Source organism: Pelophylax lessonae, assembly GCF_965119305.1.
Source record: "Pelophylax lessonae genome assembly, chromosome: 6".
Classification (NCBI taxonomy): domain Eukaryota; kingdom Metazoa; phylum Chordata; class Amphibia; order Anura; family Ranidae; genus Pelophylax; species Pelophylax lessonae.
In genome coordinates, this window is record NC_138773.1 from 96,944,721 (window position 1) to 96,958,890 (window position 14,170).

At 46.6% G+C, this 14,170-nt stretch overlaps 1 protein-coding gene across 1 annotated transcript in view; it reads right to left on the minus strand.

The window, feature by feature from the left end:
* The window catches only part of SUN1 (Sad1 and UNC84 domain containing 1), a 135,659-nt gene that overhangs the window by 37,266 nt on the left and 84,223 nt on the right, over positions 1-14,170 (minus strand). The window contains exons 12-13 of the mRNA XM_082260650.1: positions 13,392-13,450; positions 1,649-1,794 (exon numbers count right to left, since the gene is read on the minus strand). Coding sequence (XP_082116776.1) covers positions 1,649-1,794; positions 13,392-13,450 — 205 coding nt within the window. The remainder of the gene's footprint in view (positions 1-1,648; positions 1,795-13,391; positions 13,451-14,170) is intronic.

The window sequence follows — 14,170 nt, forward strand, 5'->3', positions numbered from 1 at the left end:
CAAGTCCGAAGGGACGACCATTTGCTGGACAGCAACAGCTGTCTAGAGTTTGTGGAGTTTTTCCGAAGGGACAAACACCTTGGCTAAGGACGAATCCAAAGTCAGGCCCAGATAGTCCAGTCTCCTGGAGGGAACCAGGGACAACTTCTGCAGGTTCACAAGCCACCAAACTCTTCAAGAGATTTCATGGTGATCTTCAAATTTGTCATCAGAGCCTGTGGAGACTCCGCATGGAGAAGGAGGTCATCCAGATAGCCCAGGACCGATATCCCCCATTGTCGTAACAGCGCCAGAACCGGAGCCAAAACCTTTGTGAAGACCCGGAGAGCAGAGGCGAGACCAAAGGGTAATGCCACAAACTGATAATGGTTCTCGCCCACTGCAAAGGGCAGAAAACGTTTGTGTCCTGCGCAAATGGGAATGTGAAGGTAGGCATCTTTGATGTCTATGGAGGCCACCACCGTGCGAATGGATTCCATCTTGAATTTTTGAACCCGTACGAAATAATTCAGCACCTTCAAGTCCAGGATTGGACGCACATTGCCCTCCTTCCTGGCACTGTGAACAGATTTGAGTAAAAGCCCTGAAAACATTCCGCACACGGAACTGGAACTATTACTCCCTGTTGTACCAAGTCCTGTACTGCCCCCATCAAAGCCCGTAAGAGATCCGGGGACAGTCCCACATTGGAAGGGAAGAACCTTACCGGTGGAACTGATCAAAATACTATCTTGTACCACGACCGTAGGACCTTGTGAACCCATTTATCTTGAATCCGGGAGAGCCACGGGTCCGGTGTTCCGTGAGAATTACCTACCCGTGAGAAAAACCTACCACTCGTCACTTCCGGTACTCCGCACTGTATGTAATGCAGCGGGTACATTAAAACAGCTGTGCTGAAATACGAGTGATCTCCGCTCCTGTCCCGGTCACTTCCCTGCTCTCGGATAGTAAATATAAAAGCGGCGGCGGCTGTATGAAAACATAAATCACTGAGCCGAAAGCCGCTTTTATATTTACTTGCCGAGAGCAGGGAAGTGACCGGGACAGGTGCGGGGATGACTCGTATGTCAGCACAGCTGTTTTAGGTAAGTGCCGCGTCGGTAGGTTTTTTTCACGGTACACCGTGATCGTTTTATACTAGTGCGCATGCGCACTAGTAAGCTCCTCTGTTCTGCCATTAGGTATCCGGCGCTCTGAGCATGCGCACTGCTGCGCTGCTCAGATGCTTCTGGCCGGAAGTGACTAGGGGTAGGTAATTCTCACAGGGTAGGTAATTCTCACGGAACACCGGGAACCGGCAAAGACGTCCTCCCACTTTCCTATTTTTGATTTCCAGACCAGGGTCGCTTGTGGCTCCTTTGTGTGTGGTGGTGGTGGTTGTGGGGGTGTTGATCTAAACCTATTTTACCTGCTTCTTGGCCCACAAATCATTTAGGGAGGTTAAGTAAATCTTAGGTTTGTGTAAGATATAGCTTTTTACCCAAGAAGTACACACTGCTCTCCAAGAGCTAAATTTAGTTGTTAATGCTGTAAATCAGAAGCAAATCCCAATTGCTATATAAAAAAAAAAAAGCAGGCTTTATCAAAAACAGATGTAATCTGATCCATAGTTTAATTTGCTTTGCCACTAGAGAGGAAATATTACCTTCTTGTCATGGTCAGATACATATATATCTGACACTGGCTTCAGGCTAGGAATAGGATCTTCAGTTGTTTGTGTTGTAGATGACGTAAATCCCCTGAGTGCTGGCAGCATGGCAAGCAAGGTATCAAAGCCCCACCACCAGAGACCTGCACAAAATAAACACATGTAACCATCAATAAAATAATCCTCCAGTGTTACACACAAAAACACAAGTTCAAATTGACAGAGATGACTGACTGAATCCATCATAACAAAATATTGTTGTGCTATATGAAGGTTTAGCGTCGGTTCACACTACGGCGATCCGACTTAGGGAGCGACCTGTGAAGTCGCGTGCAGTGTTAATTTTGGCAGCAAATTTCTATTTAGTTTTAGTCCCATTTTAGTCGACTAAAACGTTCCAGTACATTTTAGTCGACTAAAACGTTCCAGTACATTTTAGTCGACTAAAACGTTCCAGTACATTTTAGTCGACTAAAACGTTCCAGTACATTTTAGTCGACTAAAACGTTCCAGTACATTTTAGTCGACTAAAACGTTCCAGTACATTTTAGTCGACTAAAACGTTCCAGTACATTTTAGTCGACTAAAACGTTCCAGTACATTTTAGTCGACTAAAACGTTCCAGTACATTTTAGTCGACTAAAACGTCCTACATTTTAATCATCTATAAATCGAATGGGTGTAGTTCAATTGTAATTTGTAATGCATTATTTAAGCATTTCTCTACAATTTCCAAACTCATATACTACTGCTGGTCCTGCAGTGAAAAATCGAATATGTTATTATTTATGGTATTAAGCTTTGAGCACACACCAGTGTTAATTTTGGCAGCAAATTTCGATTTAGTTTTAGTTATAGTCTTATGACTAAAATGCCATTTTAGTCGTATTTTAGTCGACTAAAATTGTGTTAATTTAGTCGACTAAAACATTTTAGTCAGTTTTAGTCGACGAAATTAACACTGGTCGGACTTCATAAAATGAATGTCTATGCAAATCTCTCCAGGTCGCCCCGAAGTAGTACAGGACCCTTTTTTAAAAATCGGAGCGACTTGTGTTGCTCCTATTAGAACGGCTCCTGTACCGCACAATGGGAGCGTGATGGACCGCGACTTGTCAGCCGGACAAGTCGGATCAGTGTGAATGGAGTCTTAAAAACCAATACTGCTATACTGTTTTGTATAAGGCTCGGGTCACACTATTGCGATGCGGGAAGGCTGCGAATTTGCAGCCTTTTCCCGCATCGCACACGCACCCCCGGCAGTTCACACTGCCATATGCGATACGCTGGGGGTGTCAATGTAATCTTAACGACACCCCCAGTTTGATCGCATATCGCAGTGCGATCGTGCAGTTCGCACAGGATGGGATCGCACAAGTGTGAACCGCTGTGCGATCCGATCCTGATGCGGCTGCAAAAATGCCTCCTGTGCGTGTTTGCACCGGGTGCGATGCGAATTTAGCCATACAAACTGTATGGCTAAACTCGCACCGCACAGCTGATCGCATGTAATAAAACCGTTTAACAAAAAAAAAAAAAAACAAATACTGCTTCTCGCCACAGCTAATTTTCTGGACAATCGCTTAACAGTTACCTTGTCTGGAAGAAAAAGAACAAATTATATATTATATATATATATATATATATATATATATATATATATATATATATATATATATATATATATATATATATATATATATTAGTGTAGAAAATTGCGGCACAAGCCCTACTGTAATTTAATGTTGACATTTTCTGTAATTTTTTGTACAATCCAATATGGCAACCTGAAGGTTATTCTGTACACAGATGTATTGAACATCCCCAGAGATGTAATTTCCTGCTTCTGTGACTGGTTTACTAAATTTTCCCAGAAGTCTGCACTTCGATACAAGTCAGATTTTTGGCATCCCCTGCAACAAAAATGTAATTTTTAATTAAATACTCCCAAAGGGATGCAGACCCTGACACTGTCCTCATTAGAACCCTGCAAATGTAGCACTTGATTGATTATAAAATCACTCCCATCCACATTTCTCATGGATACAGACAAACCACTATTACTTCAGAGCAAAAAAAAAAAAAAAAAGAAGTAGGAATCTGCAAAAATCTCTGGACCATCAGATAAGGTGAGCAGCAGAATAGTGCCGCCAATTCAGATACTCTGCTAGCAGCGGTAATAGCCACTAAAAAGGCTACCTTCTATGACAGTGTAAGCAGAGTCATTTCCGTTTTCAAAAGGAGGTTTCTGAAAAACTGACAGTACCAGATTAAGATCCCACAGAGATAACAGGGACCGATCGTATCGGAGGAGCCATTTGGCGAACACCATAAATAAAAGTGCAAATGAAAGAATACGTGGCTAAAGGGCATTGAAGAAAACACTGCTAGAGCTGACACCTGGCCTTTGATAGTACCAAGGCCAACCGCTGCTCAACCCCTCTTTGGATTAAATTCAATATCCGAGTCAGAAAGACCCCTATCCTTCAATACCTGGCTTTTAAACAGCCATGCCGTTAAGGCCAGCGACTTTAAAGCAGGATGGAAGATCGGCCCACAATGGGAGTCTCCGACAGGACACACAGCAGGTGAAACACCTCTGGGTGAAGGGACCATACTCCTTGATCCAACACCTGACGACTCAGGTAATCCACCTACCAATTCTCCACTCCGGGGTTAAGCAGGGCGGATAGGGCTGCAGCAAAGTTTTCTGCCCATATTTGGATCTCTGCCACCTCTCGAGCCGCCAGGATATTCTTGGTGTCCCCTTGATGATTGACGCAAGTCAAGTCAGAGACATTGGCTGATTGAATCTGAACCGGACACCCGCGAAGGTGATTTGGCCAGTGAATCAAGCAAAGCTTTATTGCTCCGAGTTCCCGTACAGCAGGCGAATTTGTGCAGTTTGCCCAGCTGAAGAAACATGCTCGCTGAGTTCAGAGTCAGTCCCAGATAAATGGATTTTTGTAAAATCTTACCGTAAAATCCTTTTCTCTTAGCTCATTGACAGACGTAGTCCTCGGTGATACACCACCTTCGGGTTATGTTGCCTCCACAGGAGCAGGACTAGACAGGAAATTAAAAAGCTCTGGCCACAACCCAGGGGCAGTCCCAGAGGGTATATCCTCTCTCTCTCTCTCTGCCTCAGCAAATCAGTTATGTGAAAAAGCAGTCTTTAGAGATTTTAACCCAACTCAAAAAAACAGAGGGGCGGGGACTACGTCTGTCAATGAGCTAAGAGAAAAGGATTTTACGGTAAGATTTTACAAAAATCCATTTTTCTCTAGCGCTCATTGACAGACGTAGTCCTCGGTGATACACCACCTTCGGGACGTCCCAGAGCAGTATCACAACTGAGGGGTGGGAAAATGGAAATCAAATCCCAATCTAGAAGGCCCAACCGGTGCCAACTAGAAGTTTACAATGCTCATCCTTAATGATGAGACTCAACAAAAAAAGAGAAAACAATTTTTTTTTTTTTTTTCAAACAGAAAAAAACCCTCAAGGTAGACCACCGGTCTCCTCAAATTGCGGCCTGCAAAACCTTGCGGCCAAATGAGGCATCCGCCGATGCCGTCACATCAATTTTATAGAATTTTGTAAAGGTATGTACTGACGACCAGGTGGCCGCCTTACATACCTGGACCACTGACGCCTGATGGCGAAAGGCCCAGGAAGTACTGAGCGCTCGAGTGGAGTGCGCCCTAACAGGGAACGGAGGACTCTGACCCTTAATAGAATAAGCCTGTACCACCATTTGTCTAATCCATTTGGCAATGGTCGCGGCAGATGCAGGCAAACCCTTTCTGGGGCCATCCGTGATCACAAAAAGTGAATCCGTCTTACGGAATGATTCCGTAGCTTTCAGGTATACCCTGATTGCCCGAACCACATCTAAGGAATGCAACGCATGTTCCCGATGATGCTTGGGCTGAGGACACAAGGAAGGTAGTACAATATCTTCATTCAGATGAAAATCTGAAACCACCTTGGGAAGAAAAGATGGCTTAGGATGAAGTACTACCTTATCCCTATGAATCACTAGGTATGGGGACTGGCATGATAATGCAGCCAGTTCTGACACCCTGCGAGCAGAAGTAATAGCCACCAAGAAGGCCACTTTCTGGGATAAAGTAAGCAAGGGAATCTCCCTGATGTTTTCAAAGGGAGGTTTCTGTAGAACCGACAAAACCAAAATTAAGATCCCAAGGCGGTAAGGGCGCGCGGACTGGAGGAGCCAGGTGCCGCACCCCCTGGATGAAATTCCGCACCAAGGATTTGGTAGCTAAAGGCTTCTGAAAGAAGATTGCTAATGCTGAAACTTGACCCTTGATGGTGCTCAAGGCTAGCTTCTGCTCAACCCCTTGTTGCAAAAAGGCCAATATTCGAGACACCGAATAGGTACGTGGAGGAAATCCTAAAGATTCGCACCACGCAATATAAGTTTTCCATGTGTGATAATAGACTTTGCTGGAAGTCGCTTTCCTTGCTTTAATAAGGGTAGGAATGACTGAAGCTGACAAACCTCTGTCCTTCAGTACTTGGGTCTCAATGGCCAGGCCATTAAACCCAGCGACTGTAAAGCATGATGGTAAATTGGTCCTTGAGACCACAGACACTCCCTGAGACGAAGTTCCCACGGAACGTATACGACTAGCATGTGCAAGTCGGCCAGGCCCGCTTGAGGAGGCCAGCCTAGAATTTCTAGGACCACTGGCGCTGATTGGATCTGAACCAGGCGTCCCTAGAGGTATCTGGCCCTGACCATCCGAGAAAGTCTGGTCGTTTTCTGTTCCCACACATTTATCAGATACCTGATTGTTATCAGGAAGGGTGATCTTTTCTGGTTGAACCTCAGGGACCGAAGTCACCCGACTAGAGGCTACTTGGCCTATCTGGTCAACCAGATCCGATTCCTGTGAGGTATCGGGACTAATCTTAGGAAAAGGTAAAGGAAAAGATCTATTCAGGGAACGGTAACTACCGCTTCCTGTAGTACTTAAATGTTGGAAGGGAAGAATCGCACCGGTAGTAGTGGTTGATGCTCGATCTAATGTCCTGAATACCGGTGAAAACGTCCCCCCACCCTGAAACCGGGTGGGGGCGCACCTTCAGGCTGTGTACTCCTTTGCTTCGGGTTTGGCTGGGTTGGTCCTTTGCTTGTCCGACCAGCCCTTCTTGAACCCTCCTGGAGGAGTCTTGCCTTTCCCGCTAGTACCAGCCGGGCGCCCTTTATGGGCGGTAAAGAAAGGTCCTCGCTTGTTGCGAGGTCCCTTAGCTTTAGCAGCCTGTGGCAAAAAAGTGCTCTTGCCCCCAGTGGCATCCTTAATGATTTCATCTAGGTTGGCCCCAAATAGACGATTCCCCTGAAAGGGGAGATTTGTCAAGGTCTTCTTGGAACCTAGGTCAGCTGACCAGCATTTTAACCACAGCACACGTCTGAGGATCACCGCTGTCTTAGATGCATGCCCTAATAATGGAGTAGTGTCCAAGGCTGCGTCACAGATAAACTGTAGCCCTTGTATAATCTGTTCCATCAAATCCGATGTCTCCTGGGGAATATCTTTTCCCCTAAGATCTTGGCGTACCATTTTCGCCCATTCCGTAAGTGTCTGGGAAACTAGACCAATAACAATTACTGGTCTAAAAGCTGACCCTATCAGAGAGAAGATGGTGCGGGACTCTGCTTCCATCTTTCGATCCACCGGATCCTTAAAGGACGAAGTGTCCTCCACTGGAATAACCGTGGCTTTATTCAGCCTGGAAATAGGTGGATCCACCACTGGTGGTACCGTCCATTTCTTAATGATGGATTCCTCAAACGGATAGCGTCTAGCAATACGCTTGGAAATAGTAAAGGTACGTTTAGAATGCTCCCATTCTCCTTTAATCTGATTACCGAAACATTTAGGTACAGGAAAAGCCTTCATCGTCTTGATGGGCTTATTAGTACCAAAAGGAATCTCTGTTTCAGTTGCCTCTGCCGGTAAAGCCTCAAGTTTTAAGGTTTCCTGCACTGCCACAACTAGTGCGTCCACCAATGCTTCTTCCTGAATAATAGCAGGAGAAGAAGCGTCCTCCTCACTGTCTGAGGGTGTTTTAACTGGGATAACAGCCCTTGCAGAGGAACCTGCAACTGCCGTGACCACCTCTGAATCTGAGTCAGAGGTGTCAGATGGTATAGGGGTAGGCGGGGGTCGCTTCCTTGACCCCCGTCCCTGACAGGCCGCCTCCACCCGAGCCACCATAGACTCCAAAATTGCTGTAAATGACTCTATACTCTGTGCACCGGCGGGTCCCGTGGCCCCCTCGAGGGAAACAGGTGGGGGAATATGTGTGGCAGGGTCCATGATAATTCCAGTCACTTCCTGGATAATATAATTCAAAAATAAATTTTTTTTTTTTTTTTTTTTTTTTTTTTTTTTTTTTCGACCCCCAGCGCCACAAAAGCCCCTTAGTGTTACCTGCTAGGGATCCCTATCGAGAGAGAGAGAGAGAGAGAGAGAGAGAGAGAGAGAGATAGACCCCCAGGCTCACCACTTGATGCTCAGAGTTTAACTGCAACAGGTTACAGCGCTGTCTTGACAAACAGGAAGTCTTTTGGCTGGCTGCCCAGGAAGAAAGGAGGCGGCTCCGCCCCTCTGTACGCCTTCCGGCGCCTCCCCCAAGCTCCACAAGGTGTTTGGATCACCTCAAACATGGCCGCCCCCATGCTGGAGACACGAGGCTACGCCAAAATGGCGGCTCGTGCGATCCAGCAAAAGAAATGGCGGCGGCCCGTACTGAATAGCGGTGTGCTGCAGGGCACACAACACTCTCTCTGCATGGGGATATGGCGTGGTTGGCGGTACCCGCCCTGGCGGACCGCATGGCCGTTCGGGAGGCCTGCTAATAGCTGGAGATCTGATTAGGAAGGCAGTCTACATGTCCGTGGCTTCTGACTGGTAGGTAGCTTATTCTTAACCCATAAGATTCCCAGAATGCCACAGATTACATCTTTAAAACATGTATACAATTAGATTGTTAGCTCCCAAACCAAGCCTCCTGGCTTTTTGCACACATAAAATCACACTCAATGTAGGAGGATCTGTGTCATGTTGTAGGATAGAAAGGGACTCTATCTTACCATACAGAGAGGGGCCCGCGTTCACCACAAAACCCATCAGGGGGAAAGGGGGAACATACTACTCACCATACCGGAACCAGGCGGGCACCAACTCCTGACAGTACCCCTCTCCACCGGGGCGGGAGGGCTGTCGACCGATACGGACGCCGTGACTCATGGTCTTTGGCGTTTCAGCGAGACGTTTAACTCGCGTGGACAGTCCTTTAATGGGACTTTGTCGCGGCCGACCCAGCGCGGAGCTATGGCCTGCACGCGCTCGTAGGCTGAACTGGGGTGACCACCGGATCTCAACATCCAGCCCGTCGCCCAGTTCAGCTTTCTTGCTTGAAGATCTCACAGGAACACTGGAGAAAAAAAGCTGTCTAAAAAAAAAAATCCTTTAAGAAAAAATTCTTGCCAGGACCTAAGATCCCAGCAAGGTATCTAGGTCCTTACTCCTAACTAGACAGAAAATAACTGATTTGCTGAGGCAGAGAGAGAGAGGATATACCCTCTGGGACTGCCCCTGGGGTGTGGCCAGAGCTTTTTAATTTCCTGTCTAGTCCTGCTCCTGTGGGAGGCAACATAACCCGAAGGTGGTGTATCACCGAGGACTACGTCTGTCAATGAGCGCTAGAGAAAATCCAATTTGGAGGATGGGACTAAAGCAGATTTCTGGAATTGATGTTCCAACCAAACTTTTGCAGAGTCCGTACAGTGATGGTTAAGTCGGCCAGCAGGGCTGAATGGGAGTCTGCTCCTAAGAGGAGATCGTCTAGGTACCACAGTACTGCAATCCCCCGCTGTTACAGTAATGTCAATACGGAGCCAACACTTTGGTGAAGACCCTGGGAGCGAAGGCGAGACCAAAAGGTAATGCCACAAATTGATAATGCTCTTCGCCCACTCGATAGAGGCCAAAAGGTCTCCTTGGTGTGGGGACACCACTACCGTGCGAATGGACTTCATTTGAAACTTCTGTACCTGCACAAAGCGATCAAGAGCCTTGAGGTCCAATATAGGACTCACTTTCCTTCTTTCCTGGACACAGTGAACATGTTTGAGTAAAACCCTTGAAAGTGTTTCTAAGGGGTTTCAATCACCCCTTGCAACAGCAAATCTTGTACCACCTCTCGTAGATCCCTGAACTGGTCTGGACATAGGCATAGATTGGGTGGAAATAATCTGTCCGATAGTCGAGACCTGAATCAGTTTGTGGACCCATTTGTCTTGAATCAATAAGGTCCATGGTTCCGGAGAGAAACAAAGATGTCCCCCAACCCCAGTTACGGGTGAGGGTGCCCCTTCATGCAGAAGAGGGCTTAACTGCAGAACTAGAGGGGCCTGCTCTCAGCTTACCCGACCACGTCTTCTAGGAACCCCCAGATGATCTAAATGCCTTAGATCCTTCTCCTGCGTGCCAGAAGCACGAAAAGGCCGCTTATATGCTAAAAAAGAGGGACCCTGTTGTGACGAGGTGCCTTGCCCGAGCAGATTGATAAAGAAGAGTACTCTTCCCACCAGTAAGACCCTTGATAAGTTCATCCAAAGAACAACCAATTAAGCGATCCCCTAAAAAAGGGCAGGTCTGACAGAGCCTCTTTGTAAGCCTGGTCCACAGACCAGCTTTTTAGCCACACCATGCATCTCATAGTTACCCCTACTGTGGATACTCTAGCCGCCAGGGGGGCAGCATCTAAAGACACATTACAACCTTGGACCCTTTTGTCCGCCAGTTCGGCAAAGTCAAGAGGAAGCTGTCCCACTACCAAAACACTCAAGCTTTGCCCATTCCGTAATCGTCTGGGACACCAGAGCGATCGTGAAGACCAGTCCAAGTATTGAGCCCACTATCACATGTAAGTGGCGGACAGTCTCATCCTTCTATGAACAGGGTCTTAAAAGGAACAGAGACTCCTCCACCGGAATCACAGTGGATTTGTTCAATCTGGAGACTGAGTAGTCCACCTTCAGTGGAACAGTCCCATTTTTTTACCACAGCAGCCGCAAGGGGATAGCGCCTCGAGAAACGCTTCGGCATCACTAACGTGTTTAAGGCGCCCCCGCTATTCAGTGACAATTTCATCAAAAGGTTCAGGACAAGGAAAAACTTGACCGTCTCTGGGTTTTGCGGGTGCCAAAAAATCTGCCATTTTTTTAGTTTCCTGCACTGACAACTAAGTGCCTCCACCAGCGCTTTTTCCCATGTCACTGCAGATGATTACCATCCTCTCCATCTGAATCAGAGTGCGATGGCACAGACCCCCCAGGGTAACTCGCGTTTGTGGCGGCCATATCAACCTCAGAATCTGAGGATACAGATGAGGCAAGTGAGGGCCAGTGGGTGCTTTTTACTAGTCCTCTTTTTTAGGACCATAATAACTTGACACCAGGGTTTCAAAAATCGCCATTAAGGCAGACAAGGGTTGTGACCCAGAGGTCCCCGCAGCACCAAAGAGGGGATCCGTAGGTGATACTTGTTCCTGGGACTCCATGTTAACCTGGGGACAGCGCAGTGTCACTTTAAGAACACTGCAAAAAACAGCCCCACGCCACTGCACCAGCGGTACTACAAGTCCTAGTACACTAAGCTGCAATATAGTGGAGTGAGGGAGCGACCTTCAGGGACCCCAACAGACTCACCAATGCCCGATATTCAGGAGAGCAGAGCCGGTCTGAAGTGTACAGAAAATGATTCTCACAGAAGAGGAAGTACCTATGTCAGCACCAGAGGTAAAGCCTTGCCACTCACTGCTGTACAGCGTTCTTGGGCTCCGAGAAAATGGCCACCCAATGCATTTCAATGGGAAACTACTAAAAAATGGCTGCCAAACTTGTACAGCTGATCTACAAGAAAATGGCCGCATCCTTGGCACGCCACGCGGTCTACAGGATCCCCCGACCAATCAGGCATAGGGGGCTCTCTATTAACGATAGAGAGAAAAGAGGTTTGTTAAATTATCACTGCAAAATATATAGGTCACCCAAAGGGAATTTCTGCAGAATGGCTGCAGAATAAATAATAAATGCACATCTTTCTGCAGATAAGAATGTGCATTTTGGATTTTTTTTCTCTTTTTTCTAACAAAAGGTGAGCTTATCCATTAAAGTGGTTCTAAGGGGGGGGGGGGGGGGAATATCCGCTTTTGACAGGTACCCTTCCCCACTTTTGGGACACAGCGCTGCGGCACCGTCCCTCTGGTGGGTCGCGCTGAGCTGTAAATCACTGAGAGCCGGCCCGCCTAAATTGTAATGTGCGAGTCTGCACAAGTTACAGAGAGCCAGAGCAGTCAAATCGCGATGGATTCAGGACCCAGCCCATGCAGTTTACGGAGGCTGGTCTGCATTTCCCCCGAGGGAATCAGTGAGTACTTATGTGGGCTGTTATGTAGGATATGTTCATGGGGTGCAGAACCAGCTCTCAGTCCTGCTGGTGGCAGCGGTGGTGGCTAGACTGGCGGCAGCATTCTCTCAGCTATAGCGGGCAGAGACGGCAGCCTCGGTGTCATAGGAGGACCAGGTGGCCCGGCGGTGTCAGGAGTTCAATGCAGCTTCTGTGACCACAGTAGAGGATCTGAAGGAGAAGAGCAAGGACACCAAGACCAGCATAGAGCTCCTCATCATGGAGACTCTGGGTGAGGTGTGCTGGGCCCTGGAGAGGGCAAACAGGGGCTTCACCTTCACTATGGACCGCTGGGAGTGGAAGGAGGGTGAGTGCCATATAGCCTGCTGATCACTCTCCTGGGGTGGTTGATTTCTGTCCCCTGCCTGCCTTATACTGTGAGGGTGCCGATTACAGTAAACCCCCCTCCATTGCGGGGGTTACGTTCCGGACCCAGCCGCGAAAAGTGAAATTCCGCGAAATAGGAAAACCCTATTAAAATGCATTGTAGGCATGTTTTTTTACTGTCACTGTACGTGTAGAAGCATTTTAAGGTCTTTAAACACACTTTTAAAACAATAGAAACTCATTTAAACACATAAAAGATACTAAGAGACATAGCAAGAGCTATGGAAAACACAAAAATATTTCATTTTTAATGATTTATATAGTAAAATAACATTACAAAAAAAAACGCGAATTACCGGGACCGCAAAAACTGAACCGCGATGTAGCGGGGGATTACTGTACTTACTGTGAGGGTGCTGATTACTTACAACTCTGCTTATATGCCACAGGTTTCTGAGCCCTTACATCTGGCAAGTGTATTCAATAATAAATTGAAAAGTAGTAAATTGATTTTAATTTAACATCCCCCTCCTTTTAAAATATGCACTATTATTTGCATTTATATAGCGCCAACAAATTCTGTAGCACTTTACAATATTCAATTACAAGCAAGTGGGTCCTGAAAAATAACTGTATTCAGAAGTGGGTCTCAGCCCAAAAAAAGTTTGGGAAGCCCTGCCCTAGAGTAAATGGCGGCGGCAGCTGATCCGAAAGTCGGCTGGGGTGCTGACATCGGGGACTCCCTGGACAGGTAAGTGTCTATATATTAAAAGTAAGCAGCTACAGTATTTGTAGCTGCTTGCTTAAAGTGTTCCAGCTGTGGAAAAAAAAATGAAGTGTCACTTACATAGGGTACTACTGACGGTACTTTTTACTTTCAGTTGTAATATTAGGAGTACACTCACCCAATAGCAGCAGTAAGGGGATCAAGAGGAGTAACAATCTAAAAGCTTTTGGAAGGCATCTGTAAGGGTAACATAGAAAATCAAATCAATTGTGAAGTCTTGGTTTTAACTTTGTTGCCTTATAAGAAGTGTAGATGCAACGGAGTTAATTTTAAGTGATAAATACATTTCAATACTTACAGGTATCAACACTTGCATCCTTTAGCCCAACACTTGCATCCTTCAGCCCAGATACATGACTGCATACGTGCCTCATTCTGACTGTTTAACCCATTATAATTTAGGCTGTTTCTTTAATAAAGCCACCGGCTAGTGGTTGCACTGTTCAGTGAAATCTTCTGCCCTCTGCCTGCACCCCCCACCCACAGCAGGGATCTTCCTGTACGGCAGGGGTTAATGAAAGCCTCTTGAACAGTCACAGAAAAGTGCCGACTATGCTTACCCTTTCGGCCCCCATGCCCTACTGATGAAAGCAGTACTATTGCTTCCCACAATGAAAAGCGCTCTATGAATGGAGGCAAACCTTTCTTTTACCATCCTGTCCTCAACTCAGAGTGCTTTTACTCATTAAGCAGCAGAGAGCTCCATAATTGGAGGACAGACAGACATGACTGGCAGGTCACGTGACCAGGCTCTCCTCCCAGCTATGTTAACTGCCACTCTTACTTAATATTGCATAGCCAGCATTTGAGTCCCAGAGCTGGCAAGAGGGCTAAGCACATTTATAAACACAAAGTTTATTTAACCAGCAATAAGGGTATATCAAGGCTTTATAAAAA